The sequence below is a fragment of the Rissa tridactyla genome, chromosome Z (genome assembly GCF_028500815.1).
Source record: "Rissa tridactyla isolate bRisTri1 chromosome Z, bRisTri1.patW.cur.20221130, whole genome shotgun sequence".
Taxonomy (NCBI): Eukaryota; Metazoa; Chordata; class Aves; order Charadriiformes; family Laridae; genus Rissa; species Rissa tridactyla.
Window position 1 is genome coordinate 62,400,985 of NC_071497.1, and position 15,241 is coordinate 62,416,225.

A 15,241-nucleotide genomic window follows, 5' to 3' on the forward strand; every position below is an offset into this window, starting at 1 on the left:
GGTTAGGTTGGACGGGGCTCTGAGCAACCTGATCTAGTTGGAGATGTCCCTGCTTGCTGCAGGGAGGCTGGGCTAGATGACCCTTAAAGGCCCCTTCTAACCAAAACTGTTCTATGATAACCTGGTTTTATTTTGCTCCCAACCTTGGATCTGATAGTCAGGGAAAATGGCTGCTACACAACTGCCCAATGGAAGGTGGGCACAACAACAAAGTCTTGATTTGAGAATACCTGTGTCCTTTTGCTGCCTGTAAAATCATTCACAGAATCACAGAATGGTAGGGGTTTGAAGGGACCTCTGGAGATCATCTAGTCCAACCCCCTGCCAGAGCAGGGTCACCTAGACCAGGGTGCGCAGGAACGCGTCCAGGCGGGTTTTGAATGTCTCCAGAGTTGGAGACTCCACCACCTCTCTGGGCAGCCTGTGCCAGTGCTCTGCCACCCTCAAAGTGAAGAAGTGCCTCATGTTTAGGTGGAACTTCCTATGCTCAAGTTTGTGCCCGTCACCCCTTGTCCTATTGCTGGTCACCACTGAAAAGAGCCTGGCCCCATCCTCCTGACACCCACCCTTTAAGTGTTTATAAGTGTTGATAAGGTCCCCCCTCAGCCGTCTTTTTTCCAGACTGAAAGGACAAAAGTCTCTCAGCTTTTCTTCATGAGAGAGGTGTTCCAGTCCCCTAATAATCTTTGTAGCCCTTTGCTGCACCCTCTCCAGCAGTTCCCTGTCTCTCTTGAACTGGGGAGCCCAGAACTGGACACAGTACTCCAGGTGTGGCCTCACCAAGGCAGAGTAGAGGGGGAGGATGACCTCCCTCGACCTGCTGGCCACACTCTTCTTGATGGACCCCAGGATGCCATTGGCCTTCTTAGCCACAAGGGCACATTGCTGGCTCATGGTCATCCTGTTGTCCACCAGGACTCCCAGGTCTCTTTCACCTGAGCTGCTCTCCAGCAGGTCAGCCCCCAACCTGTACTGGTCCATGGGGTTACTCCTCCCCAGGGCCAGCACCCTACACTTGCCCTTGTTGAATTTCATAAGGTTCCTCTCTGCCCAATCTCCAACCTGTCCAGGTCTCTCTGTGTGGCGGCACAGCCTTCTGCTGTGTCAGCCACCCCTCCCAGCTTTGTGTCACCAGCAAACTTGCTGAGGGTGCACTCTATCCCTTCATCCAGGTCATTGATGGATATATTGAACAGGACTGGACCCAGTACTGACCCCTGGGGAACAGTACTTGTCACTGACCTCCAACTAGACTCTGTGCCCCTCATCATGACCCTCTGAGCTCTGTCTTTCAACCAGTTATCTATCCACCCCACTGTCCATTCATCTAACCCACATTTCCTAAGCTTCCCTATGAGGATGCTGTGGGAGACCGTGTCAAACACCTTGCTGAAGTCAAGGTAGGCAACATCCACCGCCCTCCCCTCATTTATCCATCCAGTCATGCCATTGTAGAAGGCTATCAGATTAGTCAGACATGATTTCCCCTTGGTGAATCCATGTTGAGTACTTCTGATAGCTTTCTTTTCCTCCACATGCCTTGAGATGAGGCCCAGAACGAGCTGTTCCGTCATCTTTCCAGGGATGTAGGTGAGGCTGACCGGCCTGTAGTTCCCTGCGTCCTCCTTCTTGCCCCTTTTGAAGACTGGAGTGACATTGGCTTTCCTCCAGTCCTCAGGCACCTCGCCTGTTCTCCAGGACCTTTCAAAGATGATGGAGAGCAGCCCAGCAATGACTTCCGCCAAGTCCCTCAGCACTCTTGGGTGCATCCCATTGGGACCTATGGACTTGTGGATATCTAATTGACTTAACTGATCTCTCACTTGATCCTCCTCAACCAAGGGGAAGTCTTCTTCTGTCCAGATTTTCCCTTTTACTTTCTCCAAAGTCTGGGACACCTGAGGGCTAGGCTGTGCAGTAAAGACCAAAGCGAAGAAGGCATTCTGTAACTCTGCCTTTTCTGCATCCTCCATCACCACAGCTCCTGACTCATTCAACAGCGGGCCCACAATTTCTCTTTTTCTTTTTGCCTCCAATATACTTGAAGAAGCCCTTCCTGTTGAGCTTGACATCCCTTGCCAGGTTTAATTCCAAGGAGGCCTTGGCTTTCCTCGTTTCATCCCTGCACGCTCTGACGGCATTCTTGTAATCTTCCCAAGTAGTCAGTCCCTTCTTCCACTTACTGTAAACTTTCTTCTCCCACTTGAGCTTTTTCAGAAGCTCCCTGCTCAACCATGCAGGTCTCCTGCATCCTTTGCCCGATTTCTTGCTCTTAGGGATGCACCAATCCTGAGCTTGGAGAAAGTGGTGTTTGAATACCAGCCAGCTCTCTTCAGCCACCCTGCCTTCCAGAGCCCTAGCCCATGGGATCTCTCCAAGCAGCTTCTTGAAGAGGTCAAAGTTAGCCCTCCTGAAGTCCAAGGTTGCCATTTTACTTCTTGTTGTTTTGTGAATACTGCCCACGATCCTGAACTCTATCTTCTCATGATCCTGATGTCCTGATGAGACATCCAGATCTTTTTAAATAGAAAAATAAAATGACTCAGTTCTATTGTCAAGTTTGCAAATGGCTAATTAGAAAAATATTTTAATGGTGTGGACATCAAATATATTCAATTGCTAGTTAGCCATCAACAGAAAATCCTTCTCAATCACAAACTAATATATAGTGTGTTGTGTCAACCTTCTCATCCTCACATGAATTTTTATTAAAGCTATTAGTATACAATCATTTTTAATATTAAGGAAATGCCTTTATTGTGAACACAATACGTCATTCTTCAACGGTGGCCAACAAACTATCTTCCATACTTATTCTGGACCTCCACGCTGTAAAAGAAAAGCGGACAGCTGAATATATTCCACTAAAAGAGCAGGAAACGGAGATCAAATCATCTTTTGCACTGTTATAAACATACATGCAGGAAAAGCGATTTCCTCTACTAACATCGTTACACTGTAGGTGTCCTTGTCATTTAACAAAGCTATGCAAGGTCTTTTCATTTCAATCTCACACCTGTGTCACAAATTCTTCAAATTTTGTGCATTCTCCCTTTTTAAGCATCAGTGTTTACAACTGAGAATTGTTACAGGAAAAAAAGCAGGTTTTTCTTGCCTTTCATGTCCAATGCCATCTTTACAAATATTGCAGAAAATATTTCTACCAAGTTTAATAAAATGTTAGAAGAGTTGACTTACTAATAGATAACTTACAAAAACTAGTTTGAGAAATATTTTGGACTTCAGTCACCTGGTAATAGCTTTCGCTGGTCTAAGACCAGACTCCTGGGCTCCCGTCCAGCACTTTCAAATTACACATTAAACAGCTGTTACAAACCAGGTAGTGACGGTGATTAATGCAGGCTATGCCTATGGCTATCTGTCCGAATCTCTCTACTCAGCGATACCACAAGCTACGAATTGGTGAGAGTTGTGTATTGAGAATCTGTAGCTTGGGTACTGTGCATCAAAGTCATGAAAGCTGGGAGCACACCCTTACCACGAATTACAAGGCAATACCAGATTTGAAACTTTGAAGAAGGTATAGAAGTAAGCTAAATGCTGGGTAAATACAGATAATACACACCAATAAATGAAACTTACTTGAATAAATTCAATCTCTTCATCTGACATAAGTTTCCTTCTGTATTTCTGAGGTAAGGTTCTTGCTAATTCAGAAGTATCTGGTGTACCTTGTACTCTACTAACAGGCGAAGTACTTTGAAAGGCCGGTGATCTGCCTCCTGCAGACTCCTGTGCTCTTGAAGCATGGGGAGATGGTACGCTTGCTTGTAGAGATTCCTGTACTGAGACCCAGATTGCAAAACCATTTACAGAGATATAACAAGACTGTAAAATTAGTTAATGAGCAGACAATAAAAGTCACCGTTTATTGACAATTTTCTTCATTATAACAAATACACTCTACTTCTCACAACCTGTTTTTACTGTTGTTAAATATATGAAGAGCATAGTGAAAAAATTCTGACAGTAAAAGAAAGCGTATTTGAGTGGCAGAAACAGTGACGTAGAAAATGACAATAAATCAGCATATATCCTAACAAAGGCTTTTTCACTGGGAAGCTGTACTTGCAGAAAAAGCATACAGTATCATAAATGTATGTGAGGCAATTATGTAGAACAATAACTGAGATAAATAACTAAGATCCACTGAGATAATGCTTTTTGTTTACTATGACTGTGAAAAAGAGGCAGAGGCTTACAGAAAGATAAAGCTCACAACTATGACATACCCCTACACTCAATGCAGTGTTGTTCCCATTTTTGATATTACAAAATGGATCATACCAGATTTTATTAATGATGTGCAGAATGACCACCAAATATCAGGCATCAGCAATCAATGTTAATGAAATGCAGAGACAAAGGACTGCATGAAGTAATTTACAGGTGAGGGCCAGGAGCTAGGCTTAAGGAATTCATGATGGCGAAGGTTCCTTGAGGTTGAGGACAGGAGAAGAGATGACAAAAGGGCAGTGTTGTCAAAGTCAGTGTTATGAAACATAGGCCTGTCCCACCGTGGCTGGTTTTACAACAGCAGTACACAATTACCCCACCAGGCAGGACGGAGTCTCACAGCAGTGTGTTTACTTCATCAGCACTCAGACCTCTTTATATAAGGTTAAAACACCTGATAAAGCAGAATGCTTCCACAGGTAGCCCTTCTCAGTCCTCCTGAAAAATGAGCAAGACCAATGCAACATCTAAACAGCTGGTACAGAGGGACTACATAGTTATAAAATAAGCAGCATCAAGACTGCATGAGTCAAAGAATGCAAGGAGTTAAAGTACAATGGCAGGACTGGGGCATCAAACACACACCACAATGTGATCAAACCACCATTGGTTAAAAAAAAAAAAAAAAAAAAAAAAAAGACACCATTGAGAGGCACGTTGGCACGTTCAGAAGTTCTCAGTCAGAAGACTGTATCTGAAAGCTGCAAGTTGATCAGGTGGTTCAGGAACAATGGAAGATCCCAAGCAGAGCAAGGAGGAAGAGAGCCCATCAGAATGAGCATGTTCTGAACGGGGGAAAAGTATTGTGTTTCAAGAAATAACACACCTTATATATGAAAAAACAGGGAACAGTTTCTACAAATTTGTTTCATAAAGCACAAAAATGTCTAGAGACTTGCCAAGGATTTTCCTCTATTGTTTGTTTCAGTCTGAAGTGTAGTTGGAGTAGATGCATTTCCCAATTAAAAACATCAGAAGTAAAGACCCAAAAGTACCAGACTTAATACTGCTGTCGCTTTAACTCGGATACAGTCTCTACTACATTTTTCCCTCCCCAGGTCTCCCTTAAGACCATCATGTTGCAGTAGTAATATGGTAAAAGAATTTGTCTGGCCTTTCAAGAACCCACACCTCTAAAAGTTTAGTTTTGATCTGCAGAGCTCTGTTTGGCTATGCAGAAGCAACAGCCTGGTACCGTGAAATGCAGTTACTGCTACAGCATTCAAGCAAGATGAGATCGCTTGAAATTTACTAATGAGACAACAGAACCTGATCAAGTTAGAGCACACATCCACAAAAATCTTCGATGCAGACATAAACAAGAGGTAAGTAACACGTTTTCAAGCCTTTGATAAAGCAGTTCACTGGCTTGAGAGGTGGTGCATCAGGCTGACTGTGCACAACATGCAGAATTCTGACAGAAAGTTATTGCAGAAAATAGTTCCTGAAGAGTTCACAGCTAAGTCGGAAGTGTCAGTGAGTCTGCTGTAGACACTCTGTAATGTTAATGGATAAACTAAACATAAAGCTAAATTACAAAACGTGATAATGCTGTGGAAAATAACGTGATATAGTATCATTTCTGAAGAAGTGTGAATAACATAACAGAGCTTCTTAAGACATCTCCTACTTTAGTTTCAAATGCTTTGTTGACTCAAAAGGAGTATTAAAACAATGTATTACATAAATTTGATGTCTAAATGCAACAGTATTGGGAATCCTATAAATATCAACATGGGTTTAGGTACAAAAATTAATGTCAAAGATTGCGATGAAATAATTTTTTTCTCGGTATTCATTAGGAATACTTCTTAAAATGTACAGTGGGATGGCTCTCCCAGCTATAATCACAGTTTTAAATAGCACAGACATTTCACACGAAAAGAAGAGAGAAGGAAAATGCAACATCATTTGTGCAAATATCATCGAATACCTAAAACTGCTTGACTTGGGCACAATCATTTCAGGCAAACATTAGTATTTGGAAAAATAGGACTTAATATATTAACTAGAAAAACAACACTGGAAATCTTTGTGAATCTGCCTTGACCAAAAAATAGACACATGCACATATTATGTGTATTCTCATAATTGTATAGAGTCTGAAGAGTTGCCTTCAAACTAAAACAACTGTTCCAGAAACCCTGCTCAAAATCAGTTGAGTTGCATAGTTGAAACAGAAAAATTGTGTGCTGCTTCTTATATAAAACAGTAAATGCAAAGAAACATGTCACAAGCTGTATATATAGATGAAATACTTACTTTTAGGTCTTGGGCTACTTTTTCTGTCTGGGAACTTAATTAGCGGAGTATGTGGCTTGACTACCTAGAACAAGGCAAGGTAGCAGGAGAAACAATGAGAGTAAAATATATTTCTAGACATGTTCTTCACAGGAATAAAATGGAACATGCAATGTATTACACAACCACTTCTATACTGCCGCTTTCTGCACCACCACTCTGATTAACTTGCTAAAGTTTACCCCAGGAAAAATTTCACCTTTAAAGGCATTCCTCCACCCTAACGTCCCGAGCAAGAACAAGCCTTCTCTTCTTTGTCTCGCAGCACTGTGTGTGCAGGCAGAAAATGCTACCGCAGCTGTGTGAATGCAATTATAAAATTCTAGCACATGGAATTGCTAGCTGTGCTATGTACATGTGTATATGCCTGCACATATTTGTTCATCTGGCTGGACGAGATTGACAAGTTCCATGAAGAAGCAGCTACAAATGATAAAGCCGGTTAGCTGAAGCTGCGCTGCTTATTTCTGAAACCCGCCTTTTGAAAAAGAGTCCGCGTCTCACCTTCACCTTGAGGAGGGATGCCTTAGAAAGGAGATGCCGGACATCCCTCCCTTTTTAACAGCGCACAAAAGGCTGTGGGCTGCCCTGGACTATCCCTTGATACCAGAGAACGGAGCATTGGCATCAAATCACCGGCGACACCGTGAGGGCCCAACTTCCCGCCTCATCACCCCCGCCCCCAATCCAAGGACACCGGCCTCCCCCGGCGCCGCCTCAGGCCCCGTCCGCCTCAGGCCTCGGCGGGGGCAAACCCAGGCGATTCCCGCCGCCCTCCCCGGCTTCCCCGTCCCCTGCCACCCCGTCTGCCCGGGTCGCTTGCCGTTACCTGAACGACCCTAGTGGCAGCCGCCATCTTACTGCCCATGGTGACCCGCCGCCCGCGCCTGAGGGCGGGGGGGGGGGGGGGGAGGTAGCGCCGGGCCACGCCCGCTGTGGGCGGGGCCCGGCCTTGGCGCCACACCAGAAAACACACGCCCATCACCTAAATGCGTTTCATTTTTTTTTTATTCGTTCCGTTTAAAAACCGATATTCGCCTACCGCGTTAAAAGCGAGACGCGTCACACGCAACGATTCGAACGCCCCGTAAAACCACGATCGTCGCCGGGAAAAAAGAAAAAAAAAAAAAAGGCATATTTAAATTAACCGTGCCGCTGTTTTTATGGTTTTTTGGTTTGTTTTTTTTACCGACGTTTTCCCCGAGTATTGTTCACGTGGGAACAGCGTCGACAGGGTGCATCTAGTGCTGGATGCTCTGCTCAACTCATCAGCGCATGGCACGGCCGCAAAGCAGCTGTCACAATTAAGAGTATAAATTTTTCCGCCTTTTAAAATCACACGTAATGCTTCCATAAGAAAAAAAAAAAAAACAAAACAAAGACTGACTTAACTAAGTTTCCCAGTGTGGGCTTTCCACTGGGGCAGAAAAGGCAGAGCCATGGTTTAAGCTCATTTTTACATAAAAGCTTAAAATAGAGACAATTTTAGAGACAATTTTAAAATAGAGACAATTCTGTCTTTTCAGAGAGAAACGAGCTCTTGGGACAGGACAGCTGTGAAAGTGGCTCTTCAGGTAGCTTAATCAGCTACAATACCTGTTCAGACATTTTTTGTTTGCATTATCAGGAATTGAATTTCGCTTCAAAGAGTTGCATGGACACGTTTCGAGTCTCTGGAGAGAACAACAACTTCCAGAAAGATTAAATTTTCAAATTCTTAAAAGTGTGCTCTAATGAGACATATTAATCTATAAAGTTGAGTACACTGATTACATACACTGCATAAAATTAAACACTGTTTCTCCTGACTCACAGAAAATTGACATTTTTTTCAAGATGTAGAACAATGGCCTTTAAAGATGGATCTTCTGCCCAGTTGACTCTGCTCGCAATTATCAGATTCTATAAGAAAGAAAGATTGTTGGTTAAAAAAAAGCCTTTAAAAAGGATTATTCTTAGTACAATCTCTCAAAAGCTGTCTGTTTTTTAATTTTTGACTTGTAAGCCCTTGAAATTCACAGCAGTGTTTGAAGCAGGTGGGGTGGGGGAAAGAGGAGAAAGGGAAGCATTGATTTAGAGCCTATTGTCAATACATAGGCAAAAAAACCATGGTGCTTTGAAATTGCTAGAGGTGCTCACACACTGTCCCTGTTTTAAGCATAGGAAGTTAGAGGGATTTTTTTTTTTTTTTTTTAAAACCACATGAAATAAAAAATTTGCCTCAAACTCAAGGTTACTCAGTTAATATTGTCACCATGCCATTCTGGATTGAAAACGGGAATTACTAAATTTAACCAAAGAAGACTTGCTCGACTTACAGGTCAGAAGGTTTCAGGAATACAAAACCAGAAAATAATTTTAGGAATCTAATCTAAACCCTGATAAAATGTTTAATTTCTCATTCTCAATATGAGATGTAACACTGTTATCAGTGCAAACTATTAGTAGACGTAGCATGCAATACAAAAACCTGTGGCTCTCTTTCTGTCCTTGAAATTCTTCTGATCACCCCAAATCACAGCACAGTTATATCCTGTCTTCTACCTGAAGCCCTCCAATACGTTCTCTCTTTTTCCCAGTCAAAATTTTTAAAATAAACTTTGTGAGTGCTTATCTGGCATTTCACAGCCCGTTTGCCAATAAACTCAAGAGTGCTGCAGTTGCAATTCACTGTGCCTCACATCTTTGTACCTAAGCCTGTGGGGCCAGGTGAAGGATGCCAGGACAAGTCACACAGCGCGATGCAGAATACCAGACTGCAGCACAGTGTACGTGACCTTCAGTAGAGGCCCCCTGCCCTGAGCACAGGATGCTGCAGGAGGCCCTTCCACCCTACCCTGAATTGTGAGGTTTTGTTCCTCACTTTGCCTGACTCCACACTCCGGATGACCTGCCAGGCAGCTGCACGGACACACAGACCAGTCAGCAGCATCTGATACACAGGCAACCATAAGGCTGAAGGCTACACTGCTGAAAGTATTTGGAGACTGGCCATGGTCTTCCTTGTGCTGCCGTGGGCGACACAGAGGCACCCATGTGGAGAGAAGGGGCAGGCTGAGGAGCAGCAGTCTGGCTCACCAGTATCATCAGATTAAGGCCTACTTATTTTTCACAACCATGAGATGGGGAAACTGATTTGGGGTGTGTGTGTAGGTGTGACTTTCTGTGTAAGGAAATACAGTCACTGCTGTGACAGACATTTTCTGAGAAAATGCATGATTTTTGTACCTTTAAGGGAACAAAGGAATAAAGATAGATTGATAAGACTGTCTCTAAACTCTGTTAACAATTATCCTAAAGTAGTTTGTGACAATTTCATGCTTTTAGCCTTTAAAGCAATGAAGTTTTCCTTTCATACAGCAGTTCTTCCATTACCATCATTTGTTTGAAGCTACATTTACTATACAATATGTTATCTTGACTGTAACGCAAAACGGCAAACTTGCTTCTAAAAGCTACAGCACATTACCTGGAATACATTTTGAATTACTGTAGTCATGTTTCTCTCTTTTTTAAAGATATTATTTATCTTCTCCATCATTGTGCTCACATTCCTTTTCGCTTGTTCCTCCTTCTTCTTTTTCATCATTTCATTAATTTCCAGTAGTTTCTGTTTTCCGGCTTTTTTTAACGCTGTTCCATTATTAGGAAAATGAAGTGTTAAGAAGTAGTTAGGTGAGCAGTAGAACTAAAGATGTGTTTTCTTCCTCAGAGACATCTAAGGCACTTCCACTGCAATAACCCTAACTTCACACTCCACCCCTTCCCTCCAGTATACCTCAGGATATTCCTTTCTCCCAAGAGGCAACGTGCTGTGGCTTCCTGGTATCAAAGTACATCAGTTGGTTCCCTGGCTGCTAGGAAAAGAGAAAGTACTTTGTATGCTGCCTGCATTTCTGTCAGCTGTGGACATTTGGAACATCTTCCCTACACCCCATCTTTGGTTGTCACACCTTTCATAGTCAGAGGTGTTTAAGACCCTTTCCCTGTTTCCAATTTGATCAAAACCAAATTCCGAAGTCGTACAAGGGACACATAGACAACACCAGCGAATATTTCTAGTTTTTTATAGGAAGCCAGGCTGAAAACTAGACTGAATAAAACCATTTAGGGACAGTTCATACATTGAGAGAATGCTGACACAGCATTTGTTCCCTTATTTCTGAAGGTACTAGGGATGTTTGGTTTTCCTATGAAGACAGATATTTCATGGTGTTTGTTCATTACTGTCAACATACACACCACTTCTATGCATGAAACCAACAACAGTTGTCAAAACTGTTGTCAAGCCTGTCCATATGACAGTAGAAGCATTCAGAAAATACATTTACCTTCTTAAAAGATTGACTTCACATCTAAATTTGACCCATTTTAACAAGCCTACTGAATACCAACATATATACTATGAGAGTTCTTTGTAAGTAAATCCCCTCCCGTTCTGCAAACGTTTCATAAAGGTGCAGTCTGACAAAAAAAAAAAAATCCTTTAGGTGTTGTAGGACTGATTTAAATTACTAAATGGTGTGTAATTTTCTGTGGAGCTTACACCAAGTAAACCACCACCACGTTCTTTTCAAGTATCTCCTTACATCTCTCATTCTAACATGTCAGTCTCATGCTCAAGTAGGCAACACACCAGCTCATTTTTACTGTGCTTCCTACTCTTTTCAGAAGTTTTATAACTGTGTTGAGAGTTTCACAGTTACTTCAGATGCAAATTAATACTGCTACAAGAAAAACTTTAAAATATGAACTGTGCATTCAAATATCAATCAAAGTCAATGTAGCTAACACTTACAGAGTCTTTTCATTTTAATGTCGTTCAATTTCTGTTCCTTCTCATGTGCTTGCTGAAAGAAAAAAAAAAAAAAAGTATTTCCTAGCCTTTTGGCTCACAAAAATATTGAAAGATGCTAATTCAATCCACAAAAGCAGTCGAGGCAGCTCTAGAAGCAGACTTTCTTACCTACTCACTTTAAGTAATCATTTCAGTAATTTTAACACCAGGAGAAACAGCACCCTTTGGGCCACCTATTTAGCTTCAAATGACTTGTGCAAGCCTGTTACTTTCTAATTGGGCTCCTGGCCATGTTGAGGGTGGTATACCTGCTCAACTGCAACAGAAGCTACAACTGCCACTTACCTTCTGATATTGAAGTACTGCACTGCTGAGCTTTACTATGTGTTTCAGAGTTTCCAGTATCAGTCTAAGGAAGGAAACAACAGTTGCATACCTTAAGACCATTAATATAAGTCAACAGCGTAAATCAGTTATTTGGATTAAACAAAAAATCCCCTCTTCTAACACCAAAATAAAGCACAATTTTGTTTCAGTTCAGTCTGAGATTCCAAATCAGAGAGCTTAGAAGGCATCAAGGATGCCCAGACACTTGACAATGACCAACAATTGAAGCTCCTGAATTATGGCGCGTGGCAGGGACATCATGGAGATGTCAGTTTTCAGTTGTATTGCTGACAGAAATTAAATTTCTCATATTACACTTCATATGTGTGCACCTGTTAATATTGTGCAGGAAATTAAAAGCTAATTTTAAACGTATTTGGAACTTTCAGTTCTTTTTCAAAGACATTAAGCTCCTAAATGATTAATTAATGAAGGCAGCAAAGCAGAGGCAAGGCTCTGTTACAAGCCTGTAACGTGGTCAGCTATTATAAACACAGGTACCTCATGCATTAACGACAAAAAACTCTTAACCACAAACAGTTCTCACTATTGGATCTGTAATCAAAGGTTGGTTGATTCAGAGCCCAAATGTAAATCCACACTGGGTATAAGAGATCTGATTGCGCTGATTCTAGCCAGAAGGTGACGGTTTATCATTCAGTCTAAACAAGAAGGAAGCTTGCTTTTAAAAAAGGTACAATGAAGTAATGTAGAAATGTGTCACATGAAACTGTGTAAAGTCCATTCCTTTCTAGACATCCTTTCCCCAACAACACCTTACCGTGAGTCATTATCATTTTGCTTCACTTTGTTTCTGAGGGCAACCATAACCTGGATCCTGCATATTGTGGGGGAAGAAACATATAACTGATGAGAACTGGTAAGAAACCAAGAGGAGTAGATTTAGATAAGTAACAGAGAAGATATTTTCAACGTTCCATTTATGTCCACTTTCACATTGGAATTATATATATAAAATACTCAGTACCTTTTAAACATCATACTTGTTAAACAATGGGGCTTAACTCTCAGGACAAGAAAGGTGCATCAATGATTATTTGTGAGAGTTGACAACTCCTTTCTCTCTTGTCAAACATACCCAGACACCATTAATCCCAGAGTCTGCAGAAGGGAAGCTGGGCAAAGGTGGGAATTCAAATGAACAGCTGTGCAACACAGGAGAGGTATAACACCTATCAGTTTCCACCATTTGTAAAATACTGCCAAGAAATGTGATTACGGATTTATACAGTCAGACTTTCACAATTTTGCAGGAACCTTTGGTTTTACACATTTCAACTTGTAATTTTTTTTTTTTTCTGGTATCTCCATCCACATTCCTACTTGTTCAATGGTACTAAAATCTCTCATGTTTGTAATACACACCATAACTTTGAAATCCTATTTTAATCAGAATTATGTGTATGTACAAGTATGTGTGCACACATAAACAAACAGAAAATCTCCAAATAAACAGGAAGAAAATTCTACCTTTGCAAGGCTAATGCCTTGTTCTGGAAAGAGACTTTTACTTCCTCCACATCTTGTTCCAAATTTTGTGTGGCACTGAAGGAAAAAAAACAAACAACCCCAAACAGTGCGTAGATAACAAAAAAATTAAAAGCAATGTCACATTTTTAACTTGCTCTCTACATGTCTAAAGTAAGAATTTTTCTTTTAAACAACAAATTATTAACGCCAGGAGTATTTTAACATGTGGAACTATATTAGTGAATTCTAGCTATCACAAGAAGGACTGCAAATTTAGAAGCCACATCGGATACAGAACTACATTAGGAGAGTGAGTAAAATACTTCTTCCCAATATTTTCTCTTAATTTCTTTTATTTTCACCAGGCTCCTGTGAAGTACTGATTGTTAATACAGAGATCATAAAATCATAGAATGGTTTGGGTTGGAAGGGACCTTAAAGATCATCTAGTTCCAACCCCCTGCCCTGGGCAGGGACACCTCCCACTAGACCAGGCTGCTCAAAGCCCCATCCAGCCTGGCCTTAACACTTCCAGGGACGGGGCATCCACAGCTTCCCTGGGCAACATGTTCCTGTGTCTCACTACCCTCACAGTCAAAAATTTCTTCCTAATATCTGATCTAAATCTACCTTCTTTCAGTTTGAAGCCATTACCCCTCATCCTATCGCTAAGTGCCCTTGTAAGAGATTTACTAAGATCATGAAATTTACTGAGGAGTAACTAGAAGAGAACCTCCAAGCTCAGATCTTAACCCTTCTCCTCTTTGTTTTAAAATACATCAAAAGTTTGAAATTATCCACTGACATACCTGTCAATAAAATTTTGTTCAGTTATGTGATCAAGGCAATTTTCTTGAACTGTAAAGAAAGAACATCACAAAAAAAAAAAGCCCAACAGAGACTTTTAAATACAATATACAGAACGTTAAGGATAAACAGCTCAATGGCTATACTAACACGGTATTTTTTATTCCTGCCTCTATGCCTTATCATCTCTTCCACTGTTAGTGAGACCACACTATCAATCAGCTGTATCAGAGAAATAATTAGGCTTTAAAATATTTTGTATTTGGCACTCTTTAAACATGCCAGAGCTGGCTTACAGCATTGCTTTATTTATGCAGCTGGCTGGTTCGGTGCAAGAAGACATAGGCAAGGGAAACACAATGGGAACAAGAAGAAACCCCTTAAATCAGCGTTGCTGACAAACAGGTTGGCAGACTTTTGGTAAGACTTCAGCACCAGCGATCAGATTCCTGAAAACCATTGTCATGTGTCAGAGCGTTTGAAGGGTTTAATGGGGAAATCCGAGAGGAGAAAGGGCAGCGGGCAACGACCATACGGAAGCTCTCTAAGCACTCAAACGTGTTTCCAGGAGCTGTCTGGGAAATGCAGTAAGATGCTCAGCCAAGAAAAATATTTCATTGCTATAACGAGCGCTTTTGAGAAATAATTTTTAAAAATATATATATGAGCCACGTCACATTCTTAATTACTGTAACATCACACCAGGAGGAAGCACTGGGGACTGTTGTGGGGAGCGAGAGTCGGGATCAGCTTACTGGCACGAACTGCAGTGCTGTGCTCCGTGAGCTGCTGCTTCATCCGGTCCCTCAGGCTGCAGGAGAAGCAAAGGGACAACGGTCAGTCGCACCCACCGCCGCCCCAGCGGCTCCCCGGACCCCCCCCCCCAGCACTGACCGGAGCAGCATGACGACGTCCAGCTTCGCCTGCGGCTGGATCACCAGACAGCCCTCAGCCTTGGCCTCCACCTCGGCCTCGCTCTCGGCCGCCACGCCCGCCTCCCGCCTCAGCGGCTCCATGGCGGCGCCTTCAAACCTCCCGCGCGCGCCCCTCGGCAGCCCGGCTGCCGATTGCTTCTGCCTTGTTGGGGCGGGGCTCCGCAGCAGCCCACGCGCTTCCGGGCAATTCCGGACCGCTTCTTCCTCTCTATCGGCGTTTCGGCGCTCGGCCGCCAGGCGCGCGGCGCTGAGAGCGACGGTGGTT

General features: G+C 42.4%; 2 protein-coding genes across 2 annotated transcripts; both read right to left on the reverse strand.

The window, feature by feature from the left end:
- Positions 1-2,731: 2,731 nt before the first annotated feature.
- Positions 2,732-7,500, reverse strand: MRPS36 (mitochondrial ribosomal protein S36). The gene is made up of 4 exons (XM_054186705.1): positions 7,388-7,500; positions 6,520-6,583; positions 3,604-3,806; positions 2,732-2,829 (listed from the first exon to the last, which is right to left on the reverse strand). The coding sequence occupies exons 1-4, from the start codon at positions 7,424-7,426 to the stop codon at positions 2,812-2,814; spliced, it is 324 nt and encodes a 107-aa protein (XP_054042680.1). The 5' UTR covers positions 7,427-7,500; the 3' UTR covers positions 2,732-2,811.
- Positions 7,501-7,555: 55 nt separating this feature from the next.
- On the reverse strand, positions 7,556-15,127 carry CENPH (centromere protein H). The gene is made up of 9 exons (XM_054185421.1): positions 14,936-15,127; positions 14,797-14,852; positions 14,044-14,092; positions 13,235-13,309; positions 12,525-12,581; positions 11,702-11,765; positions 11,357-11,408; positions 10,028-10,191; positions 7,556-8,460 (listed from the first exon to the last, which is right to left on the reverse strand). The coding sequence occupies exons 1-9, from the start codon at positions 15,055-15,057 to the stop codon at positions 8,368-8,370; spliced, it is 732 nt and encodes a 243-aa protein (XP_054041396.1). The 5' UTR covers positions 15,058-15,127; the 3' UTR covers positions 7,556-8,367.
- Between the last annotated feature and the right edge of the window lie 114 nt (positions 15,128-15,241).

Bases quoted from the DNA above. Each gene is read 5' to 3' on its own strand.
- MRPS36 (XM_054186705.1), bottom strand. From the start codon at position 7,426: ATGGGCAGTAAGATGGCGGCTGCCACTAGGGTCGTTCAG. The intron at 6,584-7,387 runs GTAACGGCAAGC...GCCTTGTTCTAG, and splicing joins CTGCCACTAGGGTCGTTCAG to GTAGTCAAGCCACATACTCC. The intron at 3,807-6,519 runs GTAAGTATTTCA...TCTGGGTCTCAG, and splicing joins AAGTAGCCCAAGACCTAAAA to TACAGGAATCTCTACAAGCA.
- CENPH (XM_054185421.1), bottom strand. From the start codon at position 15,057: ATGGAGCCGCTGAGGCGGGAGGCGGGCGTGGCGGCCGAGAGCGAGGCC. The intron at 14,093-14,796 runs GTAAGCTGATCC...CTTTCTTTACAG, and splicing joins CAGCACTGCAGTTCGTGCCA to TTCAAGAAAATTGCCTTGAT. The intron at 11,766-12,524 runs GTAAGGTGTTGT...TTCCTTCCTTAG, and splicing joins CAAAATGATAATGACTCACG to ACTGATACTGGAAACTCTGA.